General features: G+C 40.1%; 1 protein-coding gene across 2 annotated transcripts; it reads left to right on the top strand.

The window, feature by feature from the left end:
- Window positions 1-1686: 1686 nt before the first annotated feature.
- On the top strand, window positions 1687-18880 carry LOC311256058 (aldehyde dehydrogenase family 3 member A2-like). 2 transcript variants are annotated; one of them, XM_084350812.1, is made up of 11 exons: window positions 1690-1899; window positions 2440-2601; window positions 4347-4578; window positions 6373-6458; window positions 6563-6771; window positions 6969-7086; window positions 7879-8020; window positions 9450-9616; window positions 9775-9874; window positions 9990-10228; window positions 18438-18880. In XM_084350812.1, the coding sequence occupies exons 2-11, from the start codon at window positions 2440-2442 to the stop codon at window positions 18450-18452; spliced, it is 1470 nt and encodes a 489-aa protein (XP_084206938.1). In that variant the 5' UTR covers window positions 1690-1899; the 3' UTR covers window positions 18453-18880. The 2 variants fall into 2 exon arrangements, with proteins under 2 accessions (XP_084206937.1, XP_084206938.1); XM_084350811.1 differs by lacking the exon at window positions 18438-18880 and having other exon boundaries at window positions 1687-1899; window positions 9990-10632.
- Window positions 18881-19101: the final 221 nt, after the last annotated feature.

Here is a 19101-nt window from a genome sequence, read left to right as displayed (position 1 = left end):
GGATGATGATGTTTTCTAAATGCTTGACCATTGTCCATATTTCACTTGTCTGACAGAGAAGCAGATGGGAAAGCATCAAAGCTTTTTAGATGTTGCCAGATTGATGGTGCAGTTGTGTGTTCTTGCACGCTCCTCAAGACTGAGCTGATCACTGAGTCCTGTATCTGCAGCCTGTGGCTCCTTAACTGTGGAAGCCCATTTCCGCCAGTGTGATGAAAAAAAAAAAGATCCTGTAAGTCATAATGAATTAGTATCTCAAAATATTGACTTAGTAACTCAAAATATTGACTTAGTATCTCAAAATAATGAGAAAGTATCTTAAAATATTGACTATCTCAAAATAACGAGAAAGTATCTCAAAATATTGACTAAGTAGCTCAAAATATTGACTTAGTATCTCAAAAAATATTGACTTAGTATCTCAAAATAATGAGTTAGTATCTCAATATATTGACTTAGTATCTCAAAATAATGAGTTAGTATCTCAATATATTGACTTAGTATCTCAAAATATTGACTTAGTATCTGAAAATAATGATAGCATTTCAAAATATTGACTTAGTAACTCGAAATATTGACTTTGTATCGCAAAATAATGAGAAAGTATCTTAAAATATTGACTATCTCAAAATAACGAGAAAGTATCTCAAAATATTGACTAAGTAGCTCAAAATATTGACTTAGTATCTCAAAAAATATTGACTTAGTATCTCAAAATAATGACTTAGTATCTCAATATATTGACTTAGTATCTCAAAATATTGACTTAGTATCTGAAAGTAATGAGATAGCATCTCAAAATAATGACTTAGTATCTCAAAATATTAACTTAGATTCTCAATATATTGACTTAGTATCTCAATATATTGACTTAATATCTCAAAATATTGACTTCATATCTCAAAATATTGACTTAGTATGTCAATGTATTGACTTAGCATCACAAAATAATGAGATAGTATCTCAATATATTGACTAAGTATCTCAAAATAATGAGATAGCATTTCAAAATAACGACTTAGTATCTCAAAATAATGAGATAGCATCTCAAAATAAAAACTTAGCATCTCAAACTATTAACTTAGATTCTCAATATATTGACTTAGTATCTCAAAATAATGACTTAGCATCTCAAAATAATGAGATAGTATCTCAAAAAAATGACGTAGTATCTCAAAATAATGACGTAGTATCTCAAAATAATGTCTCAATCTCAAAATTTTGACATACCAAGTCATTATTTTGAGATACTAAGTCAATATTTTGAGATATGAAGTCAATATTTTGAGATATTAAGTCAATACATTGAGAATCTAAGTTAATATTTTGAGATACTAAGTCATTATTTTGAGATACTAAGTCAATATTTTGAGATATGAAGTCAATATATTGTGATACTAAGTCAATATATTGAGAATCTAAGTTAATATTTTGAGATACTAAGTCATTATTTTGAGATGCTATCTCATTATTTTCAGATACTAAGTCAATATTTTGACATACGATCTCATTATAATGACTTGCAGGATCTTTTTCTTTTCTTTTTTCTCCATCACACTGGCGGAAATGGGCTTCCATACTCAACTGTTGTTGTAGCTGATTGGTTATTTCTTTGATGGACACGCCTACAGACCAATGGCTGACGCCATTGTATCTCATGATAATGACTTACAGGATCTTTTTTTTTTCTTTTTCTTTTTTTCTCCATCACACTGGCGGAAATGGGCTTCCATACTCAACTGTTGTTGTAGCTGATTGGTTATTTCTTTGATGAACACGCCTACAGACCAATGGCTGACGCCGTTTGTCTAGCGGCTCCTGACCACACGACGGTTTAACTTTGTAACTAGAAGCGCCTACAGGCAGTAACACAGGTGAAGCGGACGGGTGGCTCTAAAGGTAAAACTTCATTCATCTGCTGAAGCTGGTCCACATGTATCGCGTACATAGTTATCATTAGCATATGCTACATTTGTTCATGTTTCTGCTATAGCTAGCTATTTAACAAGAGTTTGCAATACTATTAGCCAGTAATGCTATCCTTCCAGGGTGACTGTGTTCCTCCAAAGACTGCAGCTTCACACTGACTCTGGTATCAACAAGCCCTGGTGTTATAACGAGTACTGTCATTATTGTCGCTGTCTGTCGTCAAAAGCTCAAGAACTTCACCGTTATGTAACGCTGTAACTCGGATAATATTCAGCTGCCGTCTCCCAGTGTTCACACAGTGATCCATGAAGTGTTTGATTGCTGCACTGATCTGAACGATGAGTGCTTCATGTCCGCAGCTCAGTCTCATGAGTTCTATGTCCCTCACACTGACACAACGTTAGCTCTAGCTGTAGCATTCATTGATTTTTTTGGTAGAATTTACTATGGCTAGCTCAATGAGCTGTGTAACATTTGGCCCTTGTACTGTATGTGTATTTTATATTTAAGATGTCTCGAGAACAGCTGGTCGTCCAGCGGGCCAGGAAGTCCTTCCAGACAGGGAGAACCAAACCTCTGGAGTTCAGGATCCACCAGCTGAAGAGCCTGCTGCGCTTCATCTCAGAGAGACGCAAGGACATAGCAGATGCTGTCAAAAAAGACCTGGGAAAGGTGGGTTAGTCAGAACATCACAGGCTTCCAGGAGCTCCTGGAAATGCTCCTGCATTTCCTACATGTTGAAATGTTGTGAGGATCAGGAAACTGTGTGTGTTCCTTGTGGAGATTGGGGACTGTTCAGGTCACATGGCAGGGATGAATTTTCCAACATTCACTGCCCTAGATCCTTTTCATTGTGCCTGAGCAGCAGTGGTGAGTGTTAAGCTCAATAAAAGAGCAGTTATCAACACGCCAGGAAAGAAACAGTTCAGACCTCAAACTGAAAGTGGATTAGAAATCAAATGAAAGTTTGTAGCCAAGGAAACTAAACAGTAAAATATTCTATTGGGCTGCTCTGTACTTCTTGTCGGTGGTTTTATGTGTCTCTAAAGTGGCTCGTCTGGTTTGCTTGCTATGTTTGACACCTATTACAGTAATCATGCCACGTTGCTCCGGGCCTTCAAGGAGTGGAATTCTTAAACGAGCACAATGCCTACAGGCAGGTCAATTTCCCACTCAGTAGAGCAAAATGGTAGGGGCGGAAAGAACTTGTTATAACACAGCCAGTGTTTTGTGGACTACGAAACTTCCCCCTACCTTCCATCAGCATGGAGTTGAGTAGATGATAATTTTAATGTTTGGGTGAACTGTTCCTTTAAGGAAATCACTTAAACGATATTTTTCAAAAATAATTAAAATGCAGATTTGTGTAGACCATGACATTAACAACCACTTACGTAGTTAATATCTTAAGATAAAAATATATTAACTTATCAGCCACAACTTTAACCCATTAAAAGCGCAGATAGCAAAATTGTTGCGGCCCAGATTTGGCTCACACCAGATACATTTATCCGGCCCACATATCACATAGAATGATGGCCCTTGGGCAATCCACTCCTGGTTGCCAGATCTGAGCCACAAGCAGGCCATAGCATGGCCACATGTCAGCCAAGAGCGAACCTAATTAACCAAAACTGGCCCGATCCAGCCCCATTTGGGCCAGTTCTGGTTTTACTGGTTTGCTCTCGGCTGACATCTGGCCATTCTATGGCCTGGCAAACAGGAGTGGACCACCCAAGTGCCATCATTCCACGTGGTATGTGCAATTTCGTAATTGAGACTGGACTATGATTGGACTTGGCTCTAACTGGTCAAGGCATGGAAACAGGAGCTTTGAGGGTGTCATGTGGTGACTGGCACCAGAGTTTTGGTGCCGGATCCTTTGAGTCCTGTGGGTTGCGGGGGCTCCATGGATCAGACTTGTTCCAACGCATCCCACGGATGTCCAATCAGATTTGGATCTGGGGAGTTTGAAGGCCAGTTTGACACTTTGTTCTTTTTATCACATTCCTCAGGCCATTCCTGAGCAGTTTATGTGACGTGTCAGAACCACTGTCATGCTAAGGGGGCCACTGCTATCAGAGAGTGCTGTTACCACGGTTTGGACTGGAGTTTGGTTGGTTTGACCAAAGGTTTCCCAGAAGAACATTCAAATGTAACAAGATGATCAATGTTATTCACTTCACCTGCGTATTATATATACAGTCTAGTATAGGAGAAAGCAGGAATAGATTAACTAAATGCTATCCAACACAGGGATACAACACCGTTTTCTCTGTACTCTGGTGATACATTATCCATGGACAGGGACTGCAGATGCTCATGCTTAACAGATCAATATACATGAATGAACCAGTTAATGACTAATCAAACAAACAGTTGATGAGCACTAGATTTTGTCCCTCCTTGTATTTCAGAGTGAACATGGGACTGAGCTGTTTGAGACACTGGGACTGGAGGGAGAGATCAAGCTGGCTGTAGAGAAGCTGGCAGAGTGGGCGGCACCTCGGCCGGTAGAGAAGAACCTCCTCACCATATCAGATGAGGTTTATGTGCAGCCGGAGCCACTGGGGGTGGTCCTCATCATCGGGGCCTGGAACTACCCCTGGGCTGTCACCCTCCAGCCGCTGGTTGGAGCTATCGCTGCAGGTACCACATATACACATACACACCCATATGTATTTGTAGATAGGTCTACTGGTTTATTAAAGGTCCATAGCCTGTGGTGTAGCAAAAGAGCCGTGGGTCCTTCTGTCATATTCTTGTTTTCAAAAGTCAGTCAGCTAGCTTCAAGGATAGGACAAAATATGTGAAAACATACCTTAAGTAATCCAGTATAATAGCAAATTCTACCTTTTGTGAAGCATGTTCTGCACATAATGTTCACCTTTTCATAGACTGTATCAGAGAGCTCTTTATCTTAATTGCATATGTACATGCACAGTAGACTGTGCATGTACCTATCACAATACTGTGTAATGCAATCCAACATCAAAGCAAACCACAGCATCAGAAATGATTCTACGTTCCTTTCAGACATATCTTACCAAGTCAGATCTGTAATATTTCTCTAACACTATAACACGGCACAAGTCTGAATTGAATACTGTCAAGCTAACATAAAGGCTGCAGCAGCACAAGTCTAAAGACACAAAGATTAAATGTACATCTTGTTCAGCCTGATTAAGATCACCTTATTATATTTATCACTTAATTAGCAAAAGAAAATAAAATCAGTTCAATAAAATATGAAATGCGGGGAAGTATGTGATTTTATATTGTAAAAGACCTAGATGTCATGTCAGATCAATTTATGACAATACATTATACATACAGTACATACAATGAGCAAATAATAATTAATTGAGTCCAACTTATTGACTTGTCATTCAGTGCTTATGCACTCGTGTGTTATAAAACAGGCAGCAGGATTCCATCAAAGGTTTTTTTTTTAAGGATTCACTGTGTGAAGATGTGGGGGTGAGCATCCCTCGTGCCCACAGTGTCATTAGTTAAGGCTTCATCAGCAAAGTAAGTTTTAAAAATCCATCACTGGTGCAAAAACTGAGAACACTCTGATTCCCTGGCATCATTATTTTCCATCTCATCAGAGCAGCTGATTCATCACCATGTCTTGCGCACCTGGTGCCAGATATCTTGCAAGCATTGTGATGTCTGAATGAAGCCATAATGAACATAAATGTCAAGCGCATAAGAAACCATCAGCTGATGAAGGTTGCAATGTATCATATTCCATGTCTTTAAAGGGCTCTAGAGACCAGTCACCAGCACTTTGACACTGTCTCTCATTAAATTCTGTCAGCTGTAAAAAATAATTTGTCATTAGTGAAGTTAGATTGAGGTGGAGAGAGCCACACCAGAAACAAAGTTCATTCAAAGTTCAAACATTTCACTCTTTAAGATCACATACTAATGACTGAACATAACAGATCTGAACAGACATTACTTATCCCCCACCTACAATGCTGTACTGAGTTCTCTCCCCAGACAGCTTAACAACCATTCACACCTGGGCTCACCTAGCCCTAGCAACCCACATGAAGGCCGGTTGGGTCAACGACCCACAAGTGGCCCCAATGACTCTCAGAGAGAAACTCAGAGCTCACACGTGTCCGTAACGACTCTGTAAGGACACTCCCACACAGAGTTTAAAAGCCTGCAACTCTCCAGTTAGTTAGAACTGAAGAAGCCTCTTGGATGAGATGTGAAACGTCTTCAAGAAACTGAAAAATAAATAGTCCAGTTGCCTACGATACAACACTTAGAATTACCATGACCTGGATGACTGAGAACCTTCACCAACCACAGATTGAGCCGCTTGAGAGTATTTATGTTTTGGAATTTTTTCCTTCTTTGGTTCCTTCTTTCTTTTTTTTCCTTCACGGTATAAGTGGTAAATTGTGTCTATTAATACATTTTCAGGTAATGGAGCAATAATAAAGCCATCCGAAGTCAGTTCTCACTCCGCCAAGGTCATGGAGGAACTCCTCCCTCAGTATCTGGACAAGGTGAGCCTCTGCCTTTGTTTGAAATGATACCTAAACACTTTGTTTTGATTATTATTTACTGTGAATGTACTGGAAATGTTAATGACTACATATACTCTCTGTAGGATCTGTATCCAGTGGTGACAGGTGGAGTGCCAGAGACCCAGGAGCTGCTGAAGCAGAGATTTGATCACATTTTCTACACAGGAAGCAGCACAGTGGGCAAACTGGTGATGGAGGCTGCAGCTCGCCACCTCACCCCAGTGACCCTGGAGATGGGAGGGAAGAGCCCCTGCTACATCGACAAGAACTGTGACATTGCTATAGCATGTCGGTCAGTCTGAACTCCACTGAAGCTTAAAATATGTACAAAACATGCAGGAGTTGTTTTCAAATCCAACACAGTTCCTAACTACATTTTGAAACATCAACAGTGTGGTGAAAAACAAAAAGCGGCATTTACTGTGCTGATACAGCATAAAGGTGTGTCTATAAGGTTTGACGCTTTTCCTTTGCTCTTGTCCAATACAGTCGCATCACATGGGGCAAGTTTGTCAACTGTGGCCAGACATGCATCGCTCCAGATTATATCCTGTGTGAATCGTCCATCCAGAGCCGAGTAGTAGAAGAGATCAATAAGAACGTCAAGGTTGGTCTAAAATTAAGATCTGAACAAATTAGTTGTAGTTTGCTTATTGGGAATATGGCAAATCATTGTAGAAACTTCCAGGGTCAGTGGTAAAATGAGAAAGACTTGGGTTTCACTAAAAGAAATAATCTTGATTAGAGAATGTAAAACATGACAATTAAACGTTAATATCTGGATCTCTGCTCTGCCTGTGTGTGTGTGTGTGTGAGTGTATCTTAGCCCCAGCCTCAGTTAAAACACACTGACCTGCAGCTTTCTATAGCCCCATTCACACTGTCTTTTCAAGGCAGGAATCTTGCGGCGATGTTCCGTCTTGTCAGAGTTGGAATGGGGGGACAGTTTCAATGCGCCTCCGGAGGTAGTAACAGAGGCGAAACGACCACCGTGTGAATGGAAATGCAGGCAGCATGGAACAGGGATGTGTCGGTCTGATGGAGTTCACAGTCTGACAACTAAACAGATCCTTCACTCGTCAAATAAAAGAGAAATTTCCCTTATTTAAACCCACAGCCACCCAAAGTATGACACCCATATGTACCAAGACAGCAAAATACTAAGAAAATAGGAAAATGTAGGCAGAGAGCAGGGTCTCCACAGATACAGACACTGCCACACACTCGAAGCTGGTCATAAGTGATGAGTGATAGGGACCACTTTTGCATGAGTCAATACATTGTTTAGTTTTTTTGGGAAAATACTGCATAACAAACTTTTAATGATCCATAAATTGTCTTTAATTCTGAGATTACAAACAATCTGAACATCATTTATCTTTTATTTCACACATTGCAGGAGTTTTACACGGACAATCCAAAAACCTTTGAGGACTATGGACGCATTATTAACCAGCAGCACTTTAAGAGGGTCATGGCTCTCATGGATGGGAGCACGATTGCTGTTGGTGGAGACAGCGATGAATCCCAGTGCTACATAGGTACGTGGTGTGTTAGAGCTAAAAAGCATTTGCTCTGTATTTTAGGCTGCAGTACTGGCAAACACTTTAAGTTGAAATGAATTGACTGGGGTAGTTGGCTTGGGCCGATATATTATTGAATATCGCGACATCCGCTGTCATAAGCAATATTTTTAACAATATCGAACAGCTGTGCAAATCTTCACCTGAGAGGAACTGCTCTGGCTAGATTTTAATTTATTACAGTGTTAATTCTCACCTTGCTGGCCCTCAAGAGTTTAGAGAGAAGGGCACCAGTGACGGACTAGCTACACCACTGTTAAACTTACTATATATCAAATTAAAAAGTTCCTATTTTCCTAAAACTTTCAATGTCACTCATGCCTATGGTGTAGTGATCAGTTCAAGAGGCAAACTAATGACTTTACTTCATAAAATATGTCATTGATGGTCTCCCTTACTGACACTGACACTGGGTTGATTGACTTCTTGAAAAGTTGCTATGCTGAAGGACGTAATGCTTTAGACTCCACCAACCACGTTTTGAGTATCATTACCTGTAGACTTGAAAGGTGGCTCTGAAAAATGTGTAGCCTGTGTCTTCATGGATGATGGCAGGTGGTCATAGATAGAGATGCATTATATGCATCTTTTTCAGCTGATATGGAAACTGATAATTCGTGGCCAATACTGAGAAGATAACCGATAATTACACATTTTTATATTTCAAAAGAAGTTCATAGCTTGTAGTTTATTCACACTTGAGGGGGAAAATGCTCAGATGTAGTGAGAATAGATGGGTGATTGATTATCACACAACTCTAATTAGATTTGTTGTGTTCACATTGTAAACTTTCTCTCTCTTTGAGCCCTTGCAGAACATGTATCTAATGTAAATGTATGTAAATTGCAATTGTGTTGTCTTCTTCACTTTGACGGATACAGATAAATGGCTGATAATACAGTATGAATTTCCAAATAACGGACCGACTATTGGCCCAATATACACCCCTAGTTATAGAGGTCATCTTATCGAATGGACTGATGATTGTTAGTTAGAGAAATTTAATCCAGTTCTATTTCGGCTTCTTGTCCTTTTTTTTTTATGTCCAAATGTGTTTGGGGTATGTTCTTCTTTGTTTGACAAAAAAATACATTCAGGATGTTATCCTCTAAGTTGTTGAACCTCATGACACAGGTAAAAATAACCTTGGTAAAATTTGCAAGACATTAAAGAACTGACATTTGATTTCATCCTTTCTGCAAACCCCCTCTCATCTGTATATAGAATAAGTGGCAATTGCATTGTATATGTACACAAATATTTTATTTCTTGCCAGGATACTCACAACTGGAAACCATATAACAGTATGCTACCTGTATCTTGTTTTCCATTGTCTATAAAGCAGTATCAGTAACAAGAGATCCTCCTCTTCCTGTCTCCTGCCAGCCCCCACTGTGCTGAAGGATGTGACAAGGGAATCCAGAGTGATGAAGGAGGAGATCTTTGGGCCCCTGCTGCCCATCATCACAGTGAGCGGTGTCGATGAGGCCATCCAGTTTATTAATGAGAGAGAAAAACCTCTGGTTGTATATGTCTTTTCCCATAACAACAAGGTAAGCAAATCACCAGCGGACATGTTTGTTTCCAATTATTCTTTTTAACATTGAGATTTTATTGTGGCTGTGGTACTAAAAATGCTATGAAGCTGGTGAGATTGTAACCACAATGCTCTGTATGATTGTGTGATAAAGTCTTCTTGTCTGATCACCAGCTGATCAAAAGGGTGATAGCTGAGACATCCAGTGGAGCTCTCCTGGCTAACGACTGTCTGGTCCACTTTACCGTTAGTGCTCTGCCCTTCGGAGGAGTTGGTGAGTGTGATAACACTTAAACCAATCTGCGTTTATTTAGCCTCCTATTAACTTGAGGATTAACAGATTTATGTAATACATTTATAGCTGACATATCCTCCCCCCTCTTGCTCAGGTAACAGTGGGATGGGCTGTTACCACGGCCGGCACGGCTTTGACCAACTCAGTCACCTGCGCAGCTGTCTCATCAAGCAGCTGAAAATGGAGGGAGTCAACAGCATGCGATACCCTCCTCATACAGCCAAAAAGCTGGGCTGGGCTCGATTCTTTCTGCTGAAGCAGGTCGATGTGTGCAGGCTGCGGCGCGTGGCACTGCTGACCATGTTTGCTGGTTTGGCAGCATTTGTGGTGCAGGTAAATGGACAAAATAAACCATTTCAGTCTAAATTGGGACTAAAATGTTTTGTTTTGATATCAGCCATGCTTTGTTTTAGAGGGCTGTAGTATCATAGGACGTTTCCTGGAAAGAAATACTCAATTTGGGTGATTAGTAGCTTTAGAGGGATAAGAGGGTTTTCCAGAGTAATTTCCTAAACTCTATTTTTATTTACTTATTTTTCTATGATTATTGGACACTTTATTTTCCACATTTGTTGAAGTTGCTTGTAAACTACATTCATGTCACACTCTCTATTTCGTTGAAATGTGTACCAGATATATATATATATATATATATGGATATTTTGAAATCTCCTCTAAATCACTGTATAAATGTTGATTTCATCTTTTTGATATATAAAATGACACTAGTATGATGATTCAAGTAGTCCCTAGATTTTTTTTTAATTTGCATTCAAATAGAGGGAAAATCAAAATCAAGTTAAATGAAATGTTTTATTTTAACCAGGCAGCTGCACTCATTAGCTTTTAACAAATGAAAGTAAATAATGGCATGGTAGGCCTTCCTACTGTGGCCTAGTTCTCAAATCATTTAATTGCATGTGACAAATAATGAAATGCTGTCTTAGTTATATTTACCATCGTTGATAGTAAAAAAATATTATTATTTTCCCATTAGGGGGAGGCAAACCTGCACAAATACTCACCAATTGCAAGGCGCAGGCGATGGCCAAAACACTATAGTCTTGTCCACTCATTCAGGCTCACAGCTTTTATTATATTAGTCCCGTTATCTGTAGTGAAGTTCAATGACATGACAGCATCTTGCAGCCCTTGTGCAATGAGCTTTCCTGCATGAACATCAGGAAAAAAGATCGTTTGGAGGCACAACCTTTTCAATGTCGATGTAATATACTGTTAAGCTGAGATAAGGCTCACAGGCTCTGCTGAACCACAGATCCGTAGTCGTGGAGAAGTAGGTCAGATGTCGTTAGCTGGTGGGCCACCTTTTCTCTCACTGTAATTTAAATGAAACTCTGGTAGCGCTTTCTCTGCAAAAAACTTGCGACCAGACAAATCATACTTTGGGTCAAGTGTCTTAATGAGATTTTTGAATCCTGGCTTTTCCACAACACTAACTGGGGCTGTGTCTTTGGCGATGTGTTTTGTTACCACGGCCGGCATCTCGTTTCATTTTGGGCTTTTTTTGTCGTATGGGATTGATTTGGCAAACGAAGAAGCCAGAGTCATTTGCTTCGGGGCTGGTTTTTTCTTTGACGTTTTATTTGTTGTGGGTGGAGATGTGGACATGCAGACTTTGAGGCATTCTTCATTTAGTAGTGGATGGCATTTCAGGTGGTGAAACAAATTCATAGTACTGCTGCCTTTTTTGGCAATGGTTTGGTGGCACATTTTGCAGATAACCGTGTTTTGTTCAACGTCTTCCTTGTGGAATCCAAACCACTGCCAGATGATAGATCCATTACTGTTTTTCTTTGGAACCAAGTCCATCTCCATCTTCAGTTACGGTCTCTCTTGCTGCTGGTGTGGTTTCAGCAGTACAAAACCCTGCTTCCTGCTGGCGCTGCGCGCCTACATCAAAAGTCACACGCTATCACTTAAAGGTGAATAAAACTTAAAAATTTTGTGAACATTTGTGCCCGAGTCATGTCGGATAGATTTTCACCAGCTGTGTTTTTTGTTTAATGCAGTGTTTATCTGCTGCTAACAGACAGATTACTTTACTACATTAACAGTGGGGTGGGGGGTGGGGGGGTGCTAGTGTGCACCGCATGGAGTAGATGCTTTTTCCCAGGGCTCCTATCTACTCTTATAATTTGGTAATTTATCAAATATTTGACGTATTCTCCCAGATTTACCTCTGAGCTCCGTGTGTGTAAGTACCTCAAGATGACTAAACCGAAAAAGGGAAGGAAGCCAGATGAATCTCTGGATGAATCTGGTGATCAGCCGGAGCTAGCTGGACTAGCCGCTAATACTGTGGAGTATTAGTATAGTATGGAGTAAGTCCGATGCAGATTCTACAAAAATCCTTTCTGCAATACAGAGTATGACAAAGACGATGACGATTTAGAGGCATCTCTAACAGCTACCCGGGCGTCTTTGGTGACACTGGGCAACAGAATAAAAGAGGTGGAAGATGCTAGCTTGGACTATGACCGCTGCCTCTCCCATGTTGAGCAGACGTACATGAAATGGCAGGCGGAGAACAAAGCACTGCGGCTGAAAGTGATTGACCTTGAGTCTCGCTCCAGGCGACAGAAAATTTAAAATCGTTGGCTTACCTGAGAAGATCGAGAACGGACGACCGACAGAGTTCCTGGCCACATTTATTCCTGGGCTGCTGGGACGCAGACAACCTTTCCAAGCCGCTGTAAGTGGATCGAGCGCACTGTCTGGGGAGGCAGCTCCCCGAAGGAGACGCATGCCCACGCATAATGATGGCATGCCTCCACCACTTCCAAACAAAGGCGAAAATATTACAGCTGGCCTGCCAGCAGTTTCCTCTCCGCTACAATGGAAAAGTGATTTACTTCTTCCCTGACTATCCAGCGGAGGTCATGAAGCAGCGGCAGACCAATTTGAACACTGATCGCCCATTGATAGGAGGCATGTTTAGGTATGTTACTCTTATGTAATGTAACCTTTTCAACAGGGACATGTTTATGACCGTTTTGCATTCATTGCCCACAAGTAGTCATGTGTATTATTGGAGAGTGAGTTGAGGGTTACTCGGGTTAATTTAGCTGTTGTTTAGTAGTTTTTAGATGGTCCAGCAACCCCTGAATAAGTATGTGGGGTTTCCACTCTCACTTTGTTCTGGGAAATGGGGTGGTGGGAGGGTAGTTGTGTTCCTAATGTTATTGTTGGTGTTTTACTTTTATTTTCAAGTTCTCACAAGCGCATTATGTGTGCAATTTTCTGTTACTAACACTCCATATGCATCCTAGCTCACAGACATTAGGTGGTGGCATCACCTTTACTAGCTGGAATGTGCGCGGCTTGGGGCATGTGCTTAAATTAGCAAAAGTGTTTTCTCATTTAAAATCTTTGTCTTCTGATGTTATATATTTGCAAGAAACTCATATCAGACCCACAAAAGAAAAGTTGCTCAGGTGTAGTTGGGCCAATCAGATTTTTCAGTCCACTTTTTCTCGTAAAGCCAGAGGAGTGGCAATTTTGATTCGTATTACTGTTCCATTCAGACATGTTTCCACTGTGTGTGATCCAAACGGCAGATACATTTTGGTTACTGGCTGTATTTATTCGTTTCATCCTATACTCCTTAATGTGTATGGCCCAAATTTTGATAATCCAACCTTTTTCTTTAAGATATTTATCTTACTGCCCGATATGTCTGATACACATCTGATTATGGGTGGTGATTTTAACTGTGTGCTTGGTAACTGCTTGGACAGGTCTGCTCAGATGGGCCAATCCCCTTCCTCCTCCACGGTTTTTGAAGAACTTAATGTCTTCCACTAATCTAGTTGATATTTGGAGACTGGGACACCCCACTGACAGAGATTATTCTTTTTTTTCACAAGTGCACAAGTCTTTTTTTAAGCAGAGATTATTTCTTGCTTGACTCTAAATTGATTATCAAACATGATTGCTTCTAAATATCACAATATTTTAATATCTGACCATTCTCCAACCACAGTGGTTCTTGATCTTACTCATAAGAAACAGCAATATAACTGGAGACTTAACCCATCACTGCATGCTGATGCATCATTCTGCCAATTCATGTCTGTTAAGATTTCCGAATTTCTGGAAATTAATGATAATATGGAGGTCTTGGACTCACTGCTAAAAATGGAAAGGCGGAAACGCCTTTAGAAATTGAAACTGAATTATCACAATTGGAACTTTGCTATAGGACTACCTCTGACCCTTCTACTTTACAAAATATTCTCAAATTGAAATATGAATATAATACCATTTTATCTGGCCAGGTGACCAACTGTTTAAGATTAGACAGAAACATTTTGAGCTTCAGGACAAGCCCCACAAATTGCTGGCCCGACAGTTGAGAGGTTTGCAGGTTAGCAGAGCTATACATAAAATTAGATCAAGGTTAATACTGATCCTGAGGGTATTAATGATTGTTTCAGGGAATATTATGAGCAGTTGTATACATCAGAGGCTATGGGGGACATTTCTGCCTGGCTAGGGCACCTGACTCTCCCTAAGTTGAGTGACGAGGTTCGAGAGGCTTTAAATTCTGACGTTACCACTCAAGAAGTTGTGGATGCTATAAAATCATTCCCCAATGGCAAAGTCGCGGGTCCAGGTCCAGTTTTGGCATCGAACTGTATAAAAAATATTCTGATAAGGTGGCGCCCATTCTTTTGAGGATGTTCTCCCATTCATTTGGAACTCAGAAATTCCCTTTCACACTATATGATGCCAATATTTCATTATTATTAAAAGAGGGAAGAGATGAGACTGAGACTTCATCTTATCATCCCATTGCATTGCTGAATACAGACATGAAAATATTAGCGGTAATTTGGGTATGGTCACCAATTTGTTGCATGGATCACAATGCTGTATGCTCACCCTTCTTCCTCCATTCTAACGAACCAAGACAAATCTAAGCCATTCTCATTACATCGTGGGATGCGTCAAGGTTGTCCCCTCCGCCCGTTACTTTCTGCCGTTGCTATTGAGCCACTTGCTATCAGTATTAGGAATCATCCTTCTATCGAGACCATCCGATTAGGTAACGTGGATCACCACATCTCTCTGTATGCGGATGATGTTCTCTTTTTATTAATTGGCAGAAGAGTGAATTTGTGTCTTTAGGTGCTGATTTTAGCAACGATTTTTTTCTGTATAATCTCCCTTTCAAAATCACAGACAGATTGAAGTATCTTGGAGTAGTGCTGCCAAAAAAACCTAAATTGATTTTTAAGCTGAACTTCCTTGATAGAGTGAGTGTGTAAGTGGCAAAGCTTAAAGAGGACATTGAAAAATGGAGGACTCTCCCTCTCTCTATGGTGGGTCGCTTAAATGCTATTAAAATGGCCTCCCTTCCGAGGTTTTTGTACCTCTTTTAAAATGTTCGAATTATTTTGATGAAGTCATTTTTCAAGTTATTAGATTCAATAGTTATGCCCTTCATTGGGGCTATAAAACTCACAGAATATTGAAAATTCATTTACATAAGCCCAGAGAGAAGGGTGGACTGGGATCGCCACGCTTCTTGCATTACTATTGGGCAGCGAATGCATGGGCTCTTGTCTACTGGCAGGAAGGTTATAGCACAGAAATGACGTCCGTGACTCCTTCCTGGGTTGCCATTGAAAAGGGTGATGTTAAAAATAGCTCTCTGCCAGCACTTCTTTTTATGGGGTCCAGTTGCCCTACAAACATTAACAAACGTGGATAATTTGATAATTTTGAACTGCTTGAAGATATGGCAGCAAATTAAAAAGAGTTGCAGTCTCCCAGATACTTCTATTCACACCCCAATATGCTGCAATCATGCATTCCCCCCATCTCTTACAGATGTGTCCTTTAGTAGTTGGAGGCTGAAGGGGATAGTGTCTTTGAGAGATTTGTATATTGACCAGCATTTTGCCTCATTTACTCAGTTAAAACATAAATTCTGTCTTCCCAAAACACATTTTTTTCGATATTTACAGATCGGGAAATATGTTTGTCAGTGTGTGCCTAACTTTGATTCTTTTCCTGAGGAAAGACAAATTTATAAGCTTTTGTTGGGCCCACCTGAATCTCGAAAACTGGTCTCAGGCTTTGTAAATATATTTTCAAAACATATAAATTATGCTACACATTCTTTGAAAAAGGCCTGGGAGGAGGAACTGGGTATGCAGATTGGGGATGATGTTTGGAAGGAGGGCGTTAGCCGGACCCGATCTTGCTCTGTTAATGCCAGGCACCAATTAATTCAGTTTAAAGTGATGCACAAGCTTCATTATTCCAAAACAAAACTGCACAGAACTTTTCCTACCACCATTCCACCATTCTACCTTGTTTTTGTATTCTTGTATTCCTGTATACAATAAAATTTCAATAAAAATAATTATATTAAAAAAAAAGATGCAGCAGGGTCTAGCTACAGTAATCCTGTGTGCTGGACCTGGTGCAACGTCTGTGGTGTTCAACCTTTGTTGAGCAGATGTTACTGACTGTGTGGCAGATGTGTGAAGTTGAATTGCTGTGTCTTACAATTATTGACTGAGATCCTCAAGAACATAATCCGGTTCTTAATGACAAGATTGACAACAACTGGAGAAGAATTTTATCCACGAAGACATGTCATATTTACGTGTCACCCCTCAGACCAGACTGGGCATATTATTATACCTTGCATGTTTTGGCCTGGAAGATCAAAACAAAACTGAATGAAGATTTTATAGCTGGTGACTTTGAGAGAAGGTGAAACTCTGTAAACCAGAATCTACAGTACTATCAACGTTCTTCGATTCTAAACTAGATACCTTACTGTAGGTCCAATTACTAAATAACTGGAGGGATAATCGTATCCCTGAAAACAGGTTGTATACAGAAACATTATTTCTTTTCATGATTACTTTAAGTTGACACACTGTTATGATATGAGTAATCAGATCCTGTTTGACGTGTTTTAGAAGCAGAAATGAATGCTTAAAATGATAGTTGAGGTCTTTTGAAGTGTGGTTGTATGATGTACTTATCCCTCAGCAGTGTATTACCTGCAGAACATGACGTCAGCTCTCTCCCTGTGTGGAGAAGCAGCGCGTAGCACCGTCAGGGAAGCAGAGCATAGTACTGCTAAACGGCACCGGCAGCAAGATGTGTTTGTGCATAGGAATACATACATCATACGGTTGTAAAGCACCAAAATATTCAAAATTGGCGTACCTTCAAACTGGACATAGAACAGTGACAGTATCTGCGTGTGTGTTCAGTCCCTCACACATAACAGAGTTCTGTTGCTGCCTAAGGAGTGACACAGGAGTGGATGTTACCCCCTGTACCATTTCACACCCATGACAGTCAAAGAAAATTCCTGTCCCATCCCATATTATCGGGGGGTCATTTTGGTGGCTGCACCTTCTTGTCGTTCATCCACAGTCCTCTCAATTCATGTACTGGTCAGGTGGCTTCAACATACCAGCTACCAGAGCAAATAAACAAAAATAACAATAATATTAAAAATAAAGAAAATAGCATTTATTCTTATTAGAACTGCATACCTATATATGAAAACAGATTGTTATAATGATTGACATCCTGTCCTCTCCTGTTGACATTTTTCCTGTCCCGTCCCAGTCACCTGATGAATAGTGAAACTGACTCCCATCCTGTAGGAATGGTGACCCACAGGATTCCTGAAAAAACATCAGTCTCTGACTTTTGTCCACCTTAGACCTTAAAGGAACCATTCACCTTAAAATGTAAATTGTCTCTGTCATTATCTCCTCATCCCCTTACTGATGGAGAAATGCATTAGGTTTCATAGTCCACAAGACAGCGTTGCAGCATTCTCCTAAAGAGTCATGTCTTGCCCGACCACCAATAGATGTCACTAATGACTTGTCTTACATAACAAGATGTTATTAACCTGTAAGTTAATAATTTACACACTATGTGTCCCATTGTGTCACTCAGGTGTAAGACAGAGGTGTATATTCAGTATTAATCAGTCCTGGTGTGTACTCTAATGATTGACTGAAGGGATCATTCTGTCTTTAATAGCGGGAAGCATTTGTTAGCACATAACAAATGAAAGAGAAAGATTAGCTTATGAGGCGAGAGGTATGTTTTCATCAGTGCAGTATTTGTGTGATGACTGTTTACAGCCTTTTAAATAACAACAAATAGTTTCCCAAGATACCCAGATACCCCCCCCCCCCCCAAACACACACACACACACACACACACATACCCCCAGTCCTACAGACTCGTACTCTAATACAACAATGGCTTTGTCTCCGGCAGACAAAGTGTGGCGTTGTCCAGGAAATCTAACCACACAATGCCCCCTCATCTACCCTCTCTTTAATTACCCAGCATGCTTCACTCTTCCCTGATAAATGGTCCCTTTTGTTTTGGTCTACCCCACCACCTTTGTTGACATCCACACTTGTTGTGCTCCTGTGTTCAGTTGAACTATCTGTCATCTCTATATTTCAAACAGCTTGGATCCGGGTCTTGACACTGAGTTTGTGTGTTGTGTCTCTTGCAGAGATTCCTGCGATGAGGCCGAGGAGCAGGACCAGGTGGACTCCTGACCTATAATGAAATACAGCACTCTGGTTATTTATTGGTCCATATCATTTCTCACTCATGTAGACATATTTGACTGACATATGTATTTAAGAATATGTGTTTTCTGTTACACCAAAAGCTGCTATTGATTTTTTTGTTGTTGTTTTAAATCAATTTTATAGCAATATAATCTGTACTTTTTCATTTTTAACCTTATTAATAGAGATTTTACTCACCGATTTTTAAATTATGAATCATTTCACTGCTGAAGCAGCGACAGAGCAGCAATGTCATCCATTTTACTACACAATGAAGATCAATGCACTCAAATGACCTTTAACATGGAATGCAGTCAGGGAATATCATGTCTGTGTCAGTTTTGTGGTCCTGACTTACTGCAATTAAACATCAACAATATCATTCATTGTCATGTGTTTTTCTCTCTGTACTTGACTGATTGATGAATTTGAACAAAGATACATATCTTAACAGTGGCATATCATTAACAAGATCCCAAGGCTGTTGTCGTTTATGACATGATTGGTAACGCTGTTATTAAGACACATTGATCCTGCTGGTAGCTCCACTGATGGCTGCACAAGAGGAGACACAGGCAGGTGAGCTACAAGCAAAGATACAAT

The sequence above is a fragment of the Pagrus pagrus genome, assembly GCF_965226575.1.
Source record: "Pagrus pagrus genome assembly, chromosome: 4".
Lineage (NCBI taxonomy): Eukaryota > Metazoa > Chordata > Actinopteri > Spariformes > Sparidae > Pagrus > Pagrus pagrus.
Note: the sequence above shows the minus strand (reverse complement) of the source record. Positions and strands in the feature narration are given on the sequence as shown.

What these genes read in the sequence shown, in the direction of transcription:
- LOC311256058 (XM_084350811.1), top strand. Translation starts at nt 2,440, where the DNA reads ATGTCTCGAGAACAGCTGGTCGTCCAGCGGGCCAGGAAGTCCTTCCAG. An exon ending in GGTTGGAGCTATCGCTGCAG is followed by an intron (nt 4,579 to 6,372) that starts GTACCACATATA and finishes ATACATTTTCAG; the next exon opens with GTAATGGAGCAATAATAAAG. An exon ending in TGAATCCCAGTGCTACATAG is followed by an intron (nt 8,021 to 9,449) that starts GTACGTGGTGTG and finishes GTCTCCTGCCAG; the next exon opens with CCCCCACTGTGCTGAAGGAT.